Below are 21728 nucleotides of genomic sequence, written 5' to 3' on the forward strand. Positions count from 1 at the left end.
CTAAATGATGATTGAGTCTCTTTGTGCTTTTGTAGTTAGTCAGCCGATCCACTAGGGGGGGCCCATCTTTGGGGATTTTAAAGAGAAAAGAAATACTAGAGTGTGGGGGTGCCACCGTTTCCTGGTTCCTCTTTTGAATGTTCAGGAAACAGATAAAAATGGAGTCTTAATAACTGGCACCGGCATCATGTGATATTAGGCAACAAACTATTGACAAAGAATTGCAATCACATTTATAAACAAAGATTTCTTTTTATATTGAAAGTTTTTAAGATTTTTATATTTTTCACTGCATCATCATCATCAGCATCATCATCATCCATCATCACTATTCTAGCACAACAGCATGACACATAGTATACTGTAAATCATTATAGGCATTCACTCTCATCACGGAATGCAGCGCAGAAAAGCTTCTTAATATATTACTCTGTGTCTCCTCTATTATAAATAGCTCTTGATCAGGAGTCAATCTTGGCAGGGGAGGGAGGATAGCACCGTCCTGTACAACATGACTCCCTGCTTAATTGGGTTTTGGTCTGATGTGAACATGATTTCCTACGGGGGCGGGCTCAGATCACTACGCTTTACAGAAAGACCTGTCAGTAAGTGTTTTCCACAGTATAAACCACTTTGAATGAGAATTTGAGAAGATTGTGTCCTCTGTTAGACACATTGGGATCTGATGAAATTTGCTGAAATGACCGTTTGTTTAGTGGAACGATGCACGGCAGATCCGGCAGGCTTTGGGCTTCTCCACATGAGAAAGCAGTGTGCATGGGACTGTAGTAAGAGTGATCCGTCTTGTGAGTCCAAAACTAAAAAAGTGTAATATAGTTTGGACCACACAATTAACGAGCTACAACATATTTAGGGGGTTTACATTAAAAAAAACGTTTAGAATCCCATTCACTTCCCGAGGGAAGTAAATGAACCGTCTCGGCTTCATTCGCTGGCAGAAATTATACAGCAAATTGTTTAATTTGTCATTAAATGTATGTGATTGATGCATGAGAGCAGAAAGCTCTCGACGACGGGGCAGGACTTGACAAACACAAGTGTGGTTTCCCAGTTATCAAGCATTGTGATCCCATGGGAAATCTACGGCAATGATATTTGGATGAGTTGGATTGTCTTTACTTCAGTGGGGCAAGGCATACAAAATTGATTGGTTGTTGTCAGATCATGAAATGGCTGTTTGAACTCAAACGTTTTACCCAGAAGATCACAACACATACAGTTACTGCTGTACACATAGTCCAAATAATCTATAGGATTAGTTTAGGTCTTGATATATTAGGGAGATCTTCGATTGGTCCAGTATCAATTGAACTACTGTTACGCCTTTGATAATGACAGTATTTGATGATAATACGGTGCAGCTCAGCTTTTGTTGGTGTGACCTTCAAAGAAATTTCAAATTTCACTGATGTTTAAAAATGTGTGTGTGTGTGTGGGTGTGTGTGTCGGGCTGCATTGTACTGAGTGATGATGGTGCTATCCATCCCTCCATCCCCCCCTCCCTTTACTTCTCCACATCCTCCTGTTTTCTCAGTAGGACGGGTCAGTGTCGGTCGTAGGCCGAGGCTGTTGCAGTGGCTGCTGGGCCTGTTCCTCGCGATGTCGCGCTGTAGTAGTACGGCGACCCTGTGAACAAACAAGGACCTGCTTTTTATTCAATTTGTTTAAATGCTGTTCAACCAAAACAGAACATAGTGCAAGTAAGAGTAAGAATGACTTAAATTGAGAGATGAGTTTAGTTCATTTCAACCTGGGTTGTTTTTGGCAAAAATAGAGCAGAAATTGGCACATTCACCCGGGTCTTACGTTCCCAATGATGAGGAGCTGAAGCCGATTAAACACATTTGCACTGGTGGAAAAACCTGTTTAAACCCTGGATTATACAGTTTTTGTGACTAGCAGGAATGGGGTATAGTGCCATCTAATGACGAGACTGCAGATTGAAATAAACTCCGCTCCATTTCCCACGTGTGTCAGGGAACGACAGTCGCCTTTGTTATCATAGCTCTCTGGCTGGTTTGTCCATGCGTGCTGCTGTGAACACATGGCTGTTTCTGAAGAAGGTTTATCCTAATACTGCGAAACTGTGTATAGTGTGTAGTACATTCAATTTACTACCCTAAATATAATTCGGTCATGGCCATATTATGACGTCATGAAACTGATGTGGACAATTTCTCAGCAAATTGATGCCTTTTGCCCGCAAATGCAGCATTTACAAAGATGAATCAACATGGAATCTCAACAAACTTTGGGACCAGTGGGATTATAATCTGCAGAAAGATGTTAATGAAAGTAATAAAATCGAAATAATGCAGCAGAAGCTCAGATGATGGCTCTGTGTGTGTGTTTATCATCACAACCAAAAGACAAGTGTCCTTTGCCGCTCAGTGAGTGCAGTTTTTTAAACACTGGCAAGAACAAGGTTTTAAATGAAGAAAATAAAACCCAAATTGTAATGAATCTGAATTATCCTTCGAGGGGGAGGGGGCTACTGAAATGTGTAGCTATGTAAATGGAAATGGAATGAGCAGCTTCAATTTTCTGTCGAGATTATATTTTACTTTGGACATGAATAGTAAAAGGCAGGGATGAGATGACACGAGCTGATGAAGCTAATGACAGAAAGGACGAGCCTCTTTTTCATGTAAAACCAATAAAAGGGACTTGCTCTACTTCCAGTCTTCTTCCTTACGCTCTTCCCTTTACACACACACACACTCTCTCTCACACAAATTCACAGACACACACTCTCACATAAGATCTAAGTGACAGTCTAGGCTGACACACTGAGTACAGCTCTACTACTACTGATCCCCCGAGGCTATTCTCTCCTCAGGGAAGAGGTCAATTCAATACTGTAACCTCACAGACACACTGCAACCCACACTCTCACACGAAAAAAAGAACACCCACCCACACACACACACACACACACACACACACACACACACACACACCTGTCTCTGTCACTTCCATCAATCAGCCTCACGGTGTGTTGACAGGTTATGTCTGTCCACAGTCCAGGTAATCTCAGGAGGCTTTTTGGGGGGAAGTGAGGCATTAAGCTGGTCTGACAAACTATTTAGTCTCACTCAGGACTTCAGACACACTCTCTCCCCTTTTGCCTCTTTATTTAACTCCAATTTCTTCCATTTGTCACTGCTACTACACATCGTTACCTGCCTCTCCTTTCTGTCACGGCCTCTCTGTTTCTCTGGCATGAACCTCGGATCTTTCAGTGTCTGTTAATGCGCATTGTTTCCTCAGATTATGTGTCTATGAGTCTATGAGTGGTCTCTTGTAATCCATTCCCACTGGTCACAAAACAGTGGGAATGGTACAAATGACATATACTACTTGTCATATTTTTTTTATCTTGTGTTTTGATAATCTTATACCTGAGTGTAACTATAACATTTCTAGTTCCCCCCCCCCACAATTAATCGGCTCCATTGCAAATTCCTGCCTCATTTCACGCACATGACACATGTGCCCTAATCCTCTGGTCATTACCAGGTCAATAGCCATGAATGTCTGTAGTAAACCCTCATATTTTTGTTTTACTACTTACACTTTTCTTCTTTAATCTATTGATCAAGATGCAACATTGACAAGACAGCGAGGTGAGAGAGTTCACCCCGGTGTGTCCACGAGTTTTAGTGTGAAAGAGACTTTACAGTTTCTCCTTCTCTGCTCAGCCGCCACCTTTCGTAATCTTTGCACCTTCCTCTGTACATGTGAATTATCACACACTTTCTTTGTCTCTTCTCTTTTATTTGATGTCTCTCTGTCTCTGTCCACCTACCTTGCATCTGTCCCGCCTGGCTGGTGAAGAGACTGGAGGAGCAGCCGATTTCCGTCCCCAGGAGAGACCCATAATCTTGTTGAAAGACTGGGGACAGAGGGAAGGAGGGAAATGAAGAAGTTAAAAGGGGAAGGAAGGGTGAGGTCAGCGCAGAGTTGACCCCTCTCACCCACTGACCTTTTTCACTGTCACCCACTGACCCATTCACCTTTAAACATTACCCCTAAAATGGCTCCCTAGACAATGACTTTGACACTGACTGTTTTTGGCTCAGGGTTAATTTGACTGTAGTTTAACACTGATGAAAGTGTGTGAAGGCATTATTGTGTTATTACTTTTACTCTAGTTTTGATTTGGTTAGGGTCATGTGTTAATGTGTTAAGGGTTAATGTGTTTGTCTATACATTTCCTAAAATTGGCTTTACCATAATATAAATAGAAGTGTATTTTGGTATTTTCAGTTTCATTTGAAGCAAGTTAATTTGAAGGCTCATGTTTGTGCTCGGTCCTGTTTTGCTTTATTCATATATTTGACCAGCATTTTATTTGATTTACTTACAGCACCAGCTCAGTGAAGATAAAAAACAGAAACAAAGAAAACACTAAATCTGCAATACAAAATTGAATTGGCAGCCAAGTATCGTGAAATTGTGACAATAGTTTATTGTCCGAGCCCTGATTTTTATCACTGGTTCTGTCTTGGCGTAGTTATGGCAGCTGCACTTCTACTTCCTTGTTGACGATATTAGCAGCACCACATGTCAGCGGCCTAATCCTCTAACTGTAGCAATCACATATTTTTAAACCAGCTCTGTGTTCAAACGTCACGAAGAGAGTCAAGCAAGAACATTTTAAGCCTCAATGAAACCTGAAATGAAAAAACCTTTAAACTAATCACTGCGAAGATGCGAAGAAAACAGCAGGGTTGTGTCTAATCAATGTTTTCCAAAACATCACTGCTGGACTTGAACGAGCATCCAAACTCACCTCGAATTCATGCAAAACTGAACGTTAATTAGTTCTAAAGACTGCTTAAATACACCAAAGTAGATCAAGAGTATAAAAAAACAAATATAAGCTAAAACACTATCACTGTCAATTAGTGACTCATTTGCCATGGGTGACTGCATGGAAAATTAAAAATCAGTCGCCTTTTAATATAAAACATCACAAACTACAAATTCTAAAAATCTAATTCTGGTGAGATGCAGGTAAATTAATTAGTTTAAAGACTCATTTTCCTCCTTTTCTTCAAATCCATTTACACCCAAAATGACCAGTTGAGTAAAATCCTTGCATAGAACTATGAGTTAGATGTATTTTACTGTATAATACAATGGAGAATAAAAAGAAATTCAATGGGGAGAAAATGGACATTTTACAACAGAAGCAGGAAGTGCGAGTTATAGAGTGAAATGACATTAATTGGTAACATAATTGATCCAGTTCTCAGCAGAGTGGTTGGAAATATACGGGATTCACTCACCTAATAAACTGGGGTTAGGAAATCTCCATGATTCATTGTATGTGGAATACTGAGGATGGGAATATGGACTTCCAGAAAAATCTCCACCTGAAAGGAAAAGAAGAAAACATGTTTAGACCCAACAGAGAATAGAGATAATTGTCTTTTTTTTCTCCCCCCCTTTGGTTCGTGTTATATGGAGTGATGTCCTCTTCAGGTTTTTATGGTTCCTGTAAAACTGAAGGGATTTGTTAATTTTGTTTTGGCATTTCTGGAGCGTTTCCCCAGTCTTGGTCTGTGACAAAACAAACATATTATAGGTTGTTTTAGTGTGCCATTGATTCATTTTTTCCCATTTTTGCAAAGAACGTATGTGTTCAAGGAAATGTCCGTTTGGACATCTTTGTTTCAACTATCCAATTTATTTGCATCCTTTTGTATATATATATATATATGTATATGTATTGTAGTACTCCAAACCATAGTTGAAGTTTTTCACAAAGAGTATGTTTTACTAATTTGTACTTTCCGTCATGTGCAGCAATTAACTTGAACTATATAGTGTTTAAAACTGTCATTTATGACGGATAGTTTTAACTAACTTTTCACAGCCCAGCCAAATGTTAACAGTGATGGTGGTAGAGGCGTGTTTTTAAGGGTAACCGTGATCTATTGCTTTGTGTGAACCAGTTGAGGAGGATTGAACTGGAGAGCTCAGTGAGACTGTAGTGGTCCTGCCATACAGTGGATGATAGCATAGCTTTTCTCCCTCATTTACTACTTACTGTCTGGGGTATACTCTTCCTCTCGTCTTCTCCTCCTCTCACTCGTGCCTTCTCCCATTTTCTCTTTATTTTTCTGTCTCTCGTCCTCTGGCCTGCCTGACTATAACCCGCAGTCACCCTTCACATCAAAACAACATTCTTCCCCATTTCTTCTCCTCTTTTTTTCCACCTCTCTGCTGACTTGCTCTCTCTTTTTTCCACTCTTTTGCTCTTTCTTTCTTTTCTCCTGAACCTTCACTCCTCCCGGGGGATCCCTCTCCCATAGCTGACAGTCACAGACCCTGATGCCCCCTCTCTCCATCCCCCCCCACCATTCATTCCTCCTCTTTTCCCTCTCGTTCTGTCGGTTCTGCCTCACTGCTTTCCTACACCCCCCAGTGTCAGCCCCCCTGCTGCAGAGAGCGAGGTAGAGAGAGAGAGGGAGAGAGAGTGAGAGAGAGAGAGGGAGTGCGTGAAATAGAAAGAAGACAAACATCAGAAGCGAGTTGCTTAATGAAGGTATGATATTAGACAGCGTGGACAAAAAGGAGAATAATTTGCCTAAGAAGTGCTGAGATAAAAACATGGTGGAGCTGGAGAAGTAAAGTTGAGAGATTATCACCTGCAGGCAGCTTCCAACGTTCACTGAGAGGAATTTAGATGTTGAGCCTGTGTGTGTGTGTGTGTTTTGTGTGTGTGTTTGGATGTACAACCCTAAGTTTTCCCTCACACTACCCTTTGTGCAAGTGTGTGTCTATGTGCGTGTATATGCTTAGCTGTCAGGTGGGGTCGGGATGTGGTCTCTATGGCATCCCTGGGTGCGAACATCCTCTCCTTGTCATCACCATAGTGACGGCAACGTGTCAGGTTGTTTAGGAGATGAAGGGAAGGAGGGGTGGAGGGGAGGGGAGGGGAGGGGAGAGGAGCCTCGGGGTTCTCCCTTGTGTAGCTCAGTGTCAAGGTCGCGCACACGCACACACACACACACTGTCAAAAACAAACGCGCATGCACACAAACAATCGCATGCCAACACACATACACGCACACGGAAATATGCTGTCAAACCTGAGGACAGGACGGGGTGAGCGCAGGGGGACAGGGCGTCAGGGTTACCCATCTTTAGACGTGCTGTTCCTACATGTCCACTGAGAGTGTGTGGGTGTGTGTCTTTGTGTGTTTGTGTCACGAACCGAATGACTGGGAATACGCAGCGACAAGAACTTGTAAACAACAACGTTTTTGATTTTGTTTTACTGTTGCTTGTTTTTTTTTTTCAAGTTTCTCTCTTAAATTCTCACTGCAGTAAACTTCACACTGACCAGGACCACTGGAAGACGGAGAGAGAGATGGAGAGAGAGAGAGAGAGAGAATGGTGGTCCAAAATTGAAACACAAAAGCGGCGTAGAAGGCGGAGTGGAAGGGAATGAATGAATTAGTCGTGGGTCACTGGTGATTCTCATTAAAAACAAATTACTAACGTTGAGGAGGGACAGCTGTGCTACTGTGGCTGGTTTCTAATGATACACACACAAACGGACGCACAAACACACACATAGAGCTCATCACAAAAGCACACACACACGCTACCCCCTGGGATTACTGTCAGCCATAGTTTTGACAGACAAGAAAGAGGAAGTGGCGAAGCCAAGTATATCCCCTAAAGACTTACACACACACACACATCCATGGGGATTTGTTTTATGGAAGTACAGTTACGCATCTGCTGAGAAGATGACGAGAGGTGAATGAATTACTGTAAAGTGTGTGTGTGTGTGTGTGTGTACACTCACCAGGTACCATGCCAGTGAGAGACGGCGTGGAGTAGCTGCCCTGTCCAGTGGGAGGAACATGTGGAGGGTAGCCTGGTAGAGTGGTGCTGGCAATGTCTCGACCTGTAATCACACAATACATCAAGGATTTGATTGTGATGTTTAACACTTTTGTAAATACATTATTTGGCAGTCAATATGAGTGATGTGTACTTTTTCCTTACATCACGAGCCTAAACTGTCAGTGACAAACTTCTCTGTAGCCAAAACCTCACATGGTTCAAAATGATTTAAAACAATATGCACACACACATGAAATAATGGAGATTTCCTTTCTTAAAGCGACACAATGTAGGATTTCGACTTTCAAAATAGATTTTCCATTTTGATGATACGTCAAGTCATAACAGGGTGAATGACACCTCTGTCAGTCGCCTGCATTGGCACGATGGAACTTCTGGTTTCGAGTCTGTGCGACAAAAATGGCAAAATCTTTATGGCAAACGTCACAAATCAAAGCAATCAGAAGATAAAAGACAAATGTGTCAAAGAACCAGTATCTGCTCGGCCTGCACAACACCAGAGCCCTGCCACTGCAACACCTGACCGGACTGCAGGCATAATGTCCTATGACAGTTACTTTCCCAGCCCCGACAACACTCGTGTGTGTGGCTGTGAACTAAGACAGTAGTGATTTATTAAAGGTAAAGGTTATAATTATTGCTCTGAAAAGTCTCCACAGCAAAATTTTTATTTAAAAAAATACATGCCATTAAAAAAATACATGCCCCCCCCGGTTTGTCTGTCACTTGGTGGATAGGATATATAACTGCATTAGATTACATGACAGTGTGTCGGCCCAAATCATTTCTCTGTGTTTGCACGCAGCAGACAGTAGGAGAGCGTGGAGAGGGAGCCCTCCATTCATCATCATCACACACACACACATGCACCGACACCCTCCTCTTCCCCCCGCACACATTTATCATCATCATAAACACCTCAAATGTTAACACCATCAATCCCATTCACTTCCCCTCCACTTAACCACCACTAACTAACTGAGTGGTGCTGGAGGAGGAGGAGAGAGAGCAACTGAGAAGAAAACATCGAGGACCAATAGAGGGGTCAAGATAAAGCGAAAGAGGAGACTATCACAAGTGCATGTACAGTATAGAAACTGCAAAAAATGATCCTCTTATATATGATAGTGACTGAGAACATGTGAAGTAAAACTATGGAGTAAGGAATTATCGAGTTAAGACTGAAAACTGAAAAAGGAGGTTTGATACTGAAGCTTTTATGTTAATGTTCTCCACAATCACGGATCGCCTGCTTTGCTCCCACTAAAGTGTGAATGTGTGAATGTGTGTGTGTTTGTGTTCAGCTCCTCCTTTGGACATACCAGCAGTGTTGTCTTATACGTTTTGCAACTTTTTTAATCATTCAAATTTGTCAAGGTGGTCCATGACACAGTTTCCTGTGGATTGACAAAGTAAGAAGAAATGAAAGCTGATATGTTGTCATAATGGTGGTAGGCTACTCGATTTCTATCTGATCATCTTGTGAGGTCGAGTAAATACCAAAACTACGTCGAGACGTTTCATTCAGAACCAAAAAGAGAAAAGGTCGTTTAGATTCATCATCTTGCCACCGAAAAATCCGATCTCAGGATTTCTTATTCAAAATGTATTGGTCAATAAACGCTTTCAAATGTCAATATTGATTAGCCTTTTATCAATTAACTGACAGAAAAAAGATAATGGTAGAAGAGTAAATTAATTAAATAAAAACAGAACCTGCAGTGAATACAAATGGACTATTGCATCAACATCTGATCCTCTTGTATTTTCTGTCCTCTTTGCTTAATATTTGCTTTTATCCCTCATTGCTTGCAGCTTCTCTCTCGCTTTCTCCCCTTCTCTCTCGCTCTCTCCCCTTCTCTATCCTCTCCACATTCACCTCCTCTGTCCCTCCTCGCCTTCTCTCTCCTGTCTCGGTGTAGTAAAGTTTTTCTCTGTGTTTGACGCGACAGCGAGGTATTAGTGCAGACGGGCTACTCATCCGCTCAGGGTCAGTGCACAGGGCAAGGAGGAGAGGGAGGAAGAGAGAAGAGATGGACTCTCTACAGCCCAACTTAGAGGGGGCAGACAGGGCCAGGTCCTCTGAGGTGTGTGTGTGTGTGTGTGTACACGTGAGTGTGTGTGCGTGCATGGCGGTCTGTTTGTAATTGTGTCTTTCTGTGTCTTTGGACGGTGTGTATTTGTGCATATTTATGCCAGTTGTGCAGCTGTATCTGTTCTCCACGGCTTTATTGTAGAGGTCAAGTACAAGTCTCCTGCGTGCCCACTTGCAGCTGCTGATAAACACTCCTCTCCCTCCCTTCCTCCCTTGGTGTCCGCCCATCTAATGCTTCCCTATGAAGCGGCCATCATGCAACACATGTCAAACCTGCAGGGACTGGGGTTGTGCGGTGTGCGTCTTTTTCTGTTCAAACTGCATAGACTGGGAAAACTTCCCAGATATGGAAAGAAAGGAAGATTGAGTATGTAAATACATAAAGGATAGAGTAACACAAACACACTTCTCTTCCCCCCTAGAGGGAGCTGTGTTTGGAGAGAAAAGACAGGCAAGGAAATGCATGCATAATCTTTGGAAAGACTGGAAATGTGAATGTGTGTGTTTGCATGCATAGGCAGAAATGGAAATTTTATCTCTCCCTCTTTTTTTCTCTCTCTCTGCCTCTGTCTGTCTCGGCGTGAGCAGGTAATATTCTTCAGTGATTTCACAGGGTTAGAAAAAAAAGAGCCCATTCCCAGATATCCCCAAATTCCCAGCTCTATGATTCCCCTCATTACAGATAGGAACGTCGAAGCCTTGTCCAAGTGCTCCCTGGTCTGCTCTTAATTAACCGCGGCCTCTCCCAGTGCCCCTAAATAGAGACAAAAGAGAGCAGAGGCTCTCACTTTTCCTCGAAGCCTCCAGCTCTCCTGAGATCCAAAGCTGTGAGCTCTTTAAATCACTTAGAATCCATGGTGCTTCCTTCACTGCTGATGCAGACCTGAGAAAGCCTCTGGATTACAGCAAATGGAAAATGAAGCCATGTTTTCTCAGGGCCAAGACTTGGACTTGATTAAAAATGTTTGTATGAAAATATGTGGAATTATGGAATGACACACGGTCTCCATCTGTATTTTTCATCTTGTTACACCTATTTCACACCCTAAGGAAGATATAGTTTTTTTTGTGAAGGTCACCCAGATCTCCTTATTATTAATTTAGTAGGAATATAGACAGTTGACCGTTTTATGTGACTTGTGATGTGTTGGCAATCTCAGTAGTCTGTGGTTATCTCTCTTACCTGGCACAAGTGAATAGGACTGTGGACCAGAAACACTGGCTCCTAACTCTGCCCCTGAACCAGGATTGGCCAAACTGTTCTTCATCTCGTCCAGTCCACCTGCTAGTGAGGCCATGGCTGAATAATCTGACGTCTGTGTAGAGAGAGAAAGTGGAGAAAAGAGATGAGCCAGAGCAGCAAATGAATTAACTCTTGTAAACAGTACAAATGTGTTGGATGTTGAAGGTGTTTGATAGATCCTGCTACATTTCTGACACACTCCCTCAAAGCATAGTATGAAAACACACACACAGACACTGCTAACAGACTATTGATCTGTTTACATAGAAAGGGATTTACTGCACAGCCAAGTCCAACAGTCTATAACCATAAGATCAGCTTCTTTCATTCTCTTCATCTCGCTCATCCTCACACTAAGACACACGCACACACACGCACACACACCCTAAATCACTGTGGCATCCATATAAACCACGGCTAACACAAAGCCTCTTGTTTCCCCAGATACCAGCAACAATAAGAAGTGTGATCATTTCAGCACATGTACACACTGACTCCCAATTCTTCACACATGCTTCAGAAGGTAAAGGGAAGAAGGCAGACGTGACAGAGCAATGTCTGGTTGTTATACAGTTTTTCATTCTCTCTCTTTGGGATACTTTGGGAATTTATATTCCCAAAGAATATATATATTTTATATTCAGTAATGTCAGAAACAAAATAAACTTATTATAGTCACCAAAACGTTTTTCCTTGTGACAGCAGAATGATGTGAACATGAAAGCAAAAAAGAAATAAAAAAAAATAGAAATTCATTGTTCTTCCAAAATTTTCCCAATACAGCTCCTTTCCACATGCTGAATGTCCCAAAACACCAATTGCATCCCATTGTAAGTGTGTGTTCATTAAGTTTTTAATTGCTTTAAACAATCAGTGTCTTTGTGTTTTGTTAGTGCAGAAACAGAACTTGGTGTATTTCTTACTTTTCTGCCTCAAATGGCTCAATAACTGGTGTGTGTGTGTGTGCGCGCACACGTGCACACATGCGTGTGTCTCACTAATGATAGCAATCAGAATTTCCTTTAGGTGATGAGGTGAGAGTTTTGCACTGACCCTTTAATACCTCTGCATCAGTGTGTGTGTGTATGTGTGTTTATCGGTGTGTAGATGTAAGTGCAGACATTAGTTTGTGCTCACTGACCTCTTAAACACCCCTGTGCTCGTCGACACACAACACAACCACTGGACTGTGACCTGCCAAATAAGAGCTTACACTACACACACCTCTCTCTCTCGCTCTCTCTCTCTCTCTCCAGGCTTCAAACACACTTTAGGTCTTCTTTTCTCTCTTAATTCCTTCCCTCACACCCTCCTCCCACTTCACACCTGTATTTTTTTTTTTTTCACTCATTGATATGAGCTATCCCTGTACCCCACAACTCCCCCCTCTCTCTTGGCTGCTCTCTGTCTTATTATAATGGTGTCTAATGTGCCCATGAATCCATGTAGATGGGGCCAGGCAGTAGCAGCAGCATAGAAGACGGGGTCTGCTCTGGTAATTGGCCATGATGAAGTTTGGCCAGTAGGGTGACAGGCCCGCTAAGGAAGATGGATCATTCTCATTCGCCCCCCTAAATGTTGTCAATTCCACCGCTCATACGGCACCATCAACCCTCATCAAAGAGGAGGGACGCAGCTGCCGGGCCATGGACGGGTTGGGGGTTTTGGGAGGGGGTTGGTGTAGGTGATGGTGTTACTAGTAGAGGTGGGGGAAGTCGTACATGGCAGGAAAAGGTGTCAGGTGGAGTTGGACTTGGGGCAGGGAAGGAAAGAAATCAGGGGGCAAGTAGAGATGCATAACATCTGTAGAAGAGGCTGACATGACTGAGGAGAAGACTTGAGGAAAGATGGGAGCAGTTGAAAGCATGCTTCCTTAGTGACACCTTGTAAGCATATGTACAGGTCCCTTTCATTCATGACATGGTGTAATGCAGGGGTGTCAAACTTGGTGGGCCGGTTCTGGCCAGTGGTTGGGTATGTTTGACATCATGTCTTCAACCAAAGCACAGAATTTGCAAATCTGTGTTTGCTTTGTCAAAACTGATAATTGAATGATCATGATGATAACTTTCCAGGTCACTGTAAAAATCCTTGTCATGATATAGTGAACATCTCTGCAGTCTTTTCTTTCTGTTGGGTAATCACATCCGTGGCAGATTATTGTGATTCTTGACTGTTTGTTTTTTTACATAGAGCATTTCTGGTTCACAGTGTTTGGTGTGATATGACTCAGAGTAGATTAGCTACTAGTGTCTGTATGTAGAAGACTCACAGATTTGAGTAATTGCTTTTCTCCATTAGCATTTTTGAAATTTGCTTCTTTTTTCCTTTGTCAGAAGTCTAAATGCAAAGTTAACGAGGATCTACAGAAATGTAAAATATTCAATACAAGCATCGCTGATTATTATGTGCTTCCCTACATTTTACCTTCCATGTCTAATAAAAATGCCACGATGTGCTAGTTAATGGAACGGCCATACACCTGTGAGGTGCTTACAAAACACACACACACACGCACGCACACACACACACAGGCAGACCCAATGCTCTGTCTCGGATATGGGAAGGTAATGGTTTGGTCCACATCTCACATCAATAACAGATGAGCCCTAATCGGCCCTCTGACACACACGCGCGCGCACACACACACACACACACACAGCACTGTTGGTTTGGACATTTGCATAATAGTATTTCCTTTTTTTCTCTCCATTCCTCAAATAGCTCCCAATTTCTCCATCTTTCTCTCTCTCTCTCTCTCCCTCTCTCTCTCTCTCTCAATCTCCACACATTGTCTTTTGCACTCCTGATGGAAAAAGGGCTCGACTATAAACAAACACAATTCCCTCAGAGGCCCACAAACTGAGACAAGGATTGTGAGGAAGGAATTTATATCAGCCAAGCTGAACATGGCTGACGTGGAGAGGATATGGATATTCATTCTCAAATGAGCTGGACCTCAACACTGAGAAGAGGCTATACAAGTTCATGCTGTGAATGAGAAATATGGCCGATGTTTCTTGTTTATTAGTGCTTTACTGATTCGTAATTAACACAATTATTGCTTTATTTGTGGTGAAAGCTTTGTTTGTTGTCCCAGAGTAGTGGGAATGATATTAATATCTTGTTCTTTTTTGTATTGCTAAAAATGTCCCTTCAAAATGAAACCATCCTGCTTGCACATACTGTTTGTGAGGCCAAAGCCTGTGGATCTCAACTGAATATGAAGCATACAAAGTCAACAGAAAGCACTTGATTGCAACTATATTCAAGTTGTCAATCTATACGTACTAGAGTTCCAGTTGAGGACACACTTCCATATGTAGTCTGCATTCCGGCTATTTGAGATGAATAAACTGCACAAATGGTCCAGCTGTTATATTCACACAAATTGCATATTTCTGAAAATTGTTCTTTTTTGACATAAGGCTTTATTGTGCTGGGTGACATTGGTGTCATTAGTTAATTTTGAGTCTGTCCCACATTAATCACCCACCTTCTATAAAGTCTCATGAAAGTCTCAGCATATAACAGCATATAGCTGTTTAAGTAAAAGCTATTTTTACACTCGAGAAAGCACTCAGAGTCCTCAAACCTCTGCCAACAGTGCTCAGTTTTCATCTTAGGCCATAAACCACATCCACATCATAAAATGTAATCAAAATCCTTTCACATTTTGAATTAGGATAACTAAATGCAGGCAAAAATGTAACCTCTTTGGTGGCGGTAACGACTGAACGATGAGAAGAATCCATTTTCAAACTAAACTCATCAAAGGGAAAGATTGGATGAATGGACTTTCCGTGAGGATGGAGTGAAAGGTGTGACAATCTGCTCATAGAGCAGTTATGTGGGATGCAAGTGAGTCTTTTGAAGCTTTGTCAATGGGGACAGTGTGAAGCTTCACTGTGAAGTCAGGCTAAATGGTACTGCAGTGGGCACTTGGACCCAGGGCAGCGTGGATGGATGGATGGATGGATGGATGGGTGGATGGATGGGTGGGTGGGGGCTTTGTAAGCTCTGCTGATTTATCACCTGAGTAATGAGAAGTGATTGAGGGGAAATTCAAATGAACTGACTCTGACAGGCACACATACGAACATGCACACACACAAATTAATAGTGGAGCTTAATAGACTACAGGGATGGAGGGAGGGAACAAGAGCAATAGATGGAGATGAAATAAAAGGATAGTTTGTTAGGAATGAAGAAACAAAATAAATGGACGAGGCTCATGTTTCAGTGCAAGAAAAAAAATAAAAGTTTAAGTAATTGCTAAATTAACAGGTTATTACCTGAGGTTAAACCATTTGCACCCCTGCTTTTACCATAAGATAAGATAAATTATGTCTTTATTGATAATAGCCAAAGAGGAAATTAAAAATTAGACAAAGCAATACAAAAAGAAGCAGCCCAAAGGGAAATGTTGTAAGAAATAAAATTAGAAATAGGAACTAAATAAAAATGATTGACTCCCATGGACTGCCATTCATTTGGACAGCCTAAACAAAGCGTTATCCCTGACTTTAACCATAATCATTTAATGCCTAACCCTAACAAAAATGAGGTTCCGCCTCACGAGGACCAGGTTTTGGTCCCTGAGGTCATGAGACAAGGTCAGCGGTTATGGCAGAAAAAGATTCTAGAGCAAAAACGCACACATCGTCAGTCACAACACAGCATCACCCTCCTTGACCATAACGCCACCGACGCTGTCATTCTCTCTCTCACACACACCACACACACACACACACCACAGAAGCTGTGCTGTCATTGTGTCACTGTTAAGGGTATATGACTGTCAATCACTCCCTCTGGGAAACGCAGGCGGGGAAGGGGGGGTTGGTGGTTGATTAGACAGGATGAGAGAAAGGAGCAGAGGTAAAGGGACAGACAGTGTGTATGTGTGTGTGTGTGCATCTCTTTGTAATGCAGTTCCTAAAGCCAGTTTGACCTCAGGGCAACCCACACTTTAAAAAAAACTCTATCCCTGACCCTGACCCCAGTGGCTTGACCGGGCTCAGTGAGGACACTGACCTATGAATCCTGGGTATTATAGTCTCAAGTCATACTCTATAGAGCTACGACAGCCAATGCCTGTCGACCTCTCGCCCTGTGCCACTCCACTCTCCATGTCGGTCAGAGGGAAGAGAATGGGCTAAGAAGTAAAACTCTGCCCTATAGGTCTAAGGCTGTAGCCTATCTTTGATTCCATTTACTACTGCTCCACCATTAAGTGTTCGTACTCTTGCCCTTGACATTGACAGAACAAATAAACCAAAAGTAGCGTTTTTTGAGGTGTTGGCAATATATGCCATTATTATAGACTGGATGACAACATATTAGAAGACATGGGAGGTAATATAAACAATTACAAATGCTAGTTGTTGGTTTTCTATTCTATTCTGTTCTATCCTAGTCAGATTTATATGAACCTACGTCTGGGAAAGGGCACAAGGTCAGTTCAGATGCAACATCCACCCTGTCTTGTTCTTGTTTGCTCATCTTTTTCCTGTCATATTCAAACAACACACACACAGAGACACATGCAGCACATTCCCAAGATGCATCAGCATGTGGACAGCTTCACTGGCGTCCCTGAGCAGCAGGAAGTGAGGTCATAATAAGAATCGGGTCAATATGCTCATTAACCCCTGCAGTGTGTCTAGATAATACGAACATCAATAGGCCAAGACTGACTGTCTACGTTGTCTATCAGAGCACAGAGACACAGCGGTCTGTCAGGGTAACAGACAAAACTCCACTTGAAGTTAATATTTTCAGAGTAAAAGAGGTATGAAAGAGGTAAAAAAACATTTAGGATGAATTCATTGGTCACATATAATTCTGAAATTGTTATGTGGGGCACATGATGCGACTCATTTCTTCAAAACTGACATGGCATGGCAAGGCATAGCAGGCAGGGCAGGCTTTAGGGCAGGCTTTAGGTAAAAGCAGAGACAAGCAGTTTATGGACGAATAAGAATAAGTTCTATTGTGCATTGCTGTAATTTTAATGAAGCGGATACTCTCCATTACATTAAAGGCAAGATAAACGTTAGCGCTACTAAGTACAAATAAAAGATTATTTAGACGTCTCCCAAATTCACAGTGTTGTAACTAGAATCAGATGGAGATAGTGAAACAAGGTAATGATGATCAGTCAACACTGATTGCTTGATATAGAGTTTATTTTTCCTCTTGTAGAGTTTAGTTTTGCGTGTGTTTTTCATCTTTCTGTCTCGCGGTAAAACCAGGACCTTTTCTTTGAAGTTTTCATAGAAGTGGTCAGGCAATACATTCAAACAGACACCTTTTGAAAAGTCATCATTGTGGTAAGGAAAGGGCATCTTTGTACTTTTTGTTAGGCTCAACAAGTGTAAAAACGAGTAATAATATAGATATGACTGTATATCAAGCTATGGATTCACAGGCATTGGCGATTAATGGCATCAGTTCAAAGTTGTTTAAGATTTATTTATGAAATTGATTGACTGTATGAAAAATAAATAATTAATCACCTCCGCAATTCTGAGTAAATGAAAAGCATTAGCAAAGCAGGCTGTGCGTTTTTCATCAAATTAGTTGCAGGAAAACATGCATGGTTAAAAGCACGGAAGTTCTCCGAGAGTGTCTGGTAGCCAATCGGTTACCTGTGGGATTTAGTCTACAGTCTTTTACCCTTAAACCTGTTCTCAAACTCAGCCGCGGCCAAGAGCCTGCATGATGCCCCGCCCTTACCTTGCCAGAGTCAGGGCTCACATAGAGGTCAGAGCTGGACTGGATTGGACAGGATGGTTGTCTGTCAAACAGGCGGTCCAATACCTCGATCTGCTGCGGTGAGAACAGCTCTCCTCTCATCTGCTTCCTGAGGAAGTCCCGCCCACTGTGGCCATGCCCATTGGCCAGTGGTGACTCTGGCATACCTACACACACAAGACAAGGCAGGAGCAAGAGGTGAGGTTAAACAGGTTGTGAAGGGATGATAGTTAACGCAGGAATGAGACCATGAAAGGAGGCTTAATGAAGGGAGGTGTTTGATAGTCAGGTGTGTGCAAAAAAAAGAGGAAAAAAATAGAGGCAGACAGTGACAGAGGGATGGAAGGAGGAGTAGAGGCATGTGTTGATAAAATAAATTACTAAGGGTAGATGTGGAGAAAGAAGTCAGAGTGAACTAAAGACTACGATGAATCCCAGTGAGCTGATTTAGGACTGAGTGACTTCACAGATTGTGGAGACTCTGTGAAAATACTATACAAATGCACTCTATTACCAAGCATATGCTGTCTCTCCTTCTTAATCTCTCCAAAATACACTCTCGCCTCTCATATATACGCATTTTGTCCATGTATCACACTGTACATAGACACATACACACACAGACACACACATATATATTGCTGTGGTATCAGTATTAGACTGTGAGCTCTCGTATCCTGCAGTTATTGCAAGGCTGAGGGACCGAACGAGACAATTATAAGAACTCTGAAGAGTCACGGCCCACAAATGATTAGAAAAGAGAGAACGAGAGAAAAAGATAAAGAGAAAAAGGGGATGAGGGTGAAAATCCCTGCTATAGAGCCAATTCATTGCTCCAAACTGCTCCTGAGAGCCTATTTTAGTCTTGGGGGTCGCTGTGTGTTTTGTGTGTGTATGTGTGAGTCAGTGTCCAGCAGCTGGTGTAGTGATATGACAGACAGGTCGGCGGGAAGAGGTTTTATATACAGAATCTGGTTTAAAACAAAACAAAGAGAGAGAGAAAGAAAGAATACTTTTTTATCTTCTTTAATTGTTGTCACTCTGATCTTTCAAAAAAGTTGAAAGTGATTTCTGTTTGTAAAAAATATCAAGGCACCACTTTACAAGGGGAGTTTGTTTTGAAGCATTTTTATATATGTTTACCATTTAAATAATAAAAAAAGTTAATATCCACATATTAATATATTATCCCACAACTGCACAGTATTTAAAATGGTCACAAACTGTGCTTTTCTAGTTTTGAGCGCTAATCTCAGCAATAGGACCAAAAAGTTAATAAAATGTTCAAATAAGTCAAATGTCAGATAATCCAAAACTGATTTTTGCTCAAGTCAAAAGAAATTAGTTTGTTGTGGTTTTAAAACAGCAAACACCTGTTAGCAGAAAAAGAAAACTATACTGCAATAATCATTACCATCAAATCAAAACACTGTGCAGCTGTTGGAGAGACTCACACAGTGCTGGTACTCTGAAACCTCTCCAAACCTTCTCGGTACACAAAACCTCTTTCACCCTCTCTTACAAACACTGCTTGATCATAATCTCCGTTGCTTTTAGGCCACACACACACACACACTCCTTATACAGATGCTGGGAGCAATGTGAGTGTATAGCCCCGATGCTCAGTGACAGACCAATCAGGGGAGAGAGATAAAGCCAGTATGATGCTTAGCCTGGTAACCCTCGGTGACCCATTTAATCCCACCCGGCCAGTCCTCACATGATGGAATTCAATTGATCAACAGCTCTGATGCTTTCATTCAGTCAACATTGCTTTCTGCTTTCTCTCTGCCACTTACTTACACACACACACACACACACACACACACACACACACACACACACACACACACACACACACACACACACACACACACACACACACACACAGGGAGAGAAAGAGACGCCAGCCCACAAAGAACCAACAGGGAAAGACAAAGTAGCAGCTACTGTAACTGAGCAGGAGTAACAACGCTTTTACTAATATTATTGATAATCAATACTGTCCATTCATCTGTATTAACGTGTGGAGGTGTGGAGGTGTGGAGGTGTGTGTGTGTGTGTGTGTGTGTCTCTGGTTGTGGGTGTGAGTGGGTGGGTAGCCTGATATCCGGCTGGTCTCATTGTATCCATGGATGGGTAAAGAAACTCATTGCCGTGACGGGTTAAATCCTATTCACTGTCGGATACACATGCACACACGCACAACACACACACACACAGCTGCCTCTATCTCTGTGAGTCAGTCTCAGAAGGGAAGCGCTTCTCTTCCCTCTTTTTCAGAGCAGAACAAAACAAACAATGAGCCCTTATTGTTCTCTCCTTTCTGCCTTTTTCCTCTCTCTTCTGTCTTCTCTGTCTCTCTCTTGTGCTCACTCACTCTCTCCTCGTCTCTCTCATCTTGCCCTGACTCCGCCTACCTTTGCCATGTTTCAACAACCCAGGAACAGTTGATCGAAATGTCCAAATGCAGCTGAGAGTTGGACGGGTTGTCATCTGTTTGTGAGTGTGTATGTGTGTGTTCCCCCATCTCCACTCCAGAGATCAAAGTTTGTAGAAGAGGGAGGCCCTCAGAGGAACTCACGGTGAAGGGCGGCACTCCCCTCCCTCAGTCCTCTCTCTATCTCTTGCTTACCCCGCCATCTTTTATCTGCTAAGCTGCTGGATGTCACAATGAATGCACAAGGGGGTGAGAGGTCAGCTATAGGCATTCTGGGTAAATGCAGTTGACACTATTTCTTATTTGTGCAACATATGGTTTGTACAATCACTCTATACTGTCCACAATGCAGTAAATGATTTTCCCTCAGCCACACAGAGGCCTTTTCACTCAAGTTTAAAGACAATAAACACTCCTGTCGAGAAATGGCACCACCTGTTCTGCCCTCTGTATCTATGTAACACACACACACACACACACACACACACACACAGTGTGTGTCAGAGAATAGGTTGAGATACAATAGTCCCCTTTTGGCCCCACAAGTCAAGTTCTTCCATTCACTCACATTCATCTACATTCTGTCCCCGGTCAAACCCCCACTTCCCCTCTCTTTGGCTGGGGGCACAGGTCACCACAGGGCTTTACCCCCACACACTCCTGCTGCCAACACACACCCAAAGCCCTTCCTGTGTTCCCATCACTTATACAGCTGGCATCTCGACACTTTCTGAGCAGTTTCCAGCAGAAATCATGATATGATACAGTGAGAGACAAGACAACCTGGTGTTAAGTGACTGACAACCACATCAAAATAAAATGTACTAAAATGATCAAGACATGAGGTGATGTGTGGTCACGGCAGTGTGAATCTTCAGACTTTGAATTCTTCAAGATTTCAATGTCAAAGTGCCGGAAACCTGTATTCTCTTGAATAGCCATCTGCATGTGTTGTATGTATGTACGTCTGTATGTGTTTGTATGAAAGTCTATGAGTCTTTTGTTAAAAGTTTGACTTTGTTCAAGTGAAGCAAAACTAAATTAGAGGTTTTATGTGCAGAAAGTACAGGCGAGGTCTCATTTGGCACATTTTGGCACCTTATTTTCTACCATTTGTATTTTCTCATGTATGAAACTACTTATTTCATTTTTATGACACTATTATTGTTCAAAGGAAACATGTATTATATTATTAATTATATATTTCCCATTCCAAAAACAAACACAAGGTGGTTAGACTGAGCTGTATCCCAGTAACAGGACACTATCGTCGCCAAAAT

General features: G+C 42.1%; 1 protein-coding gene across 4 annotated transcripts in view; it reads right to left on the minus strand.

Annotated features, from left to right (window-relative positions):
* Nucleotides 1-274: 274 nt before the first annotated feature.
* Nucleotides 275-21728, minus strand: part of pax5 (paired box 5) — a 47107-nt gene continuing 25653 nt past the window's right edge. For 2 of the 4 annotated variants that reach the window (XM_044028923.1, XM_044028924.1), the window contains exons 6-11: nt 18075-18175; nt 11190-11322; nt 7850-7951; nt 5316-5402; nt 3830-3916; nt 275-1647 (exon numbers count right to left, since the gene is read on the minus strand). In XM_044028923.1, the coding sequence (XP_043884858.1) occupies nt 1565-1647; nt 3830-3916; nt 5316-5402; nt 7850-7951; nt 11190-11322; nt 18075-18175 (593 nt within the window). In that variant the 3' untranslated portion in view covers nt 275-1564. Of the gene's footprint in view, nt 1648-3829; nt 3917-5315; nt 5403-7849; nt 7952-11189; nt 11323-17990; nt 18176-21728 lie in introns of all 4 variants that reach the window. The other 2 variants (XM_044028921.1, XM_044028922.1) reach the window with 1 other exon arrangement.

The sequence above is a fragment of the Solea senegalensis genome, linkage group LG6 (assembly GCF_019176455.1).
Source record: "Solea senegalensis isolate Sse05_10M linkage group LG6, IFAPA_SoseM_1, whole genome shotgun sequence".
NCBI classification, from domain to species: domain Eukaryota; kingdom Metazoa; phylum Chordata; class Actinopteri; order Pleuronectiformes; family Soleidae; genus Solea; species Solea senegalensis.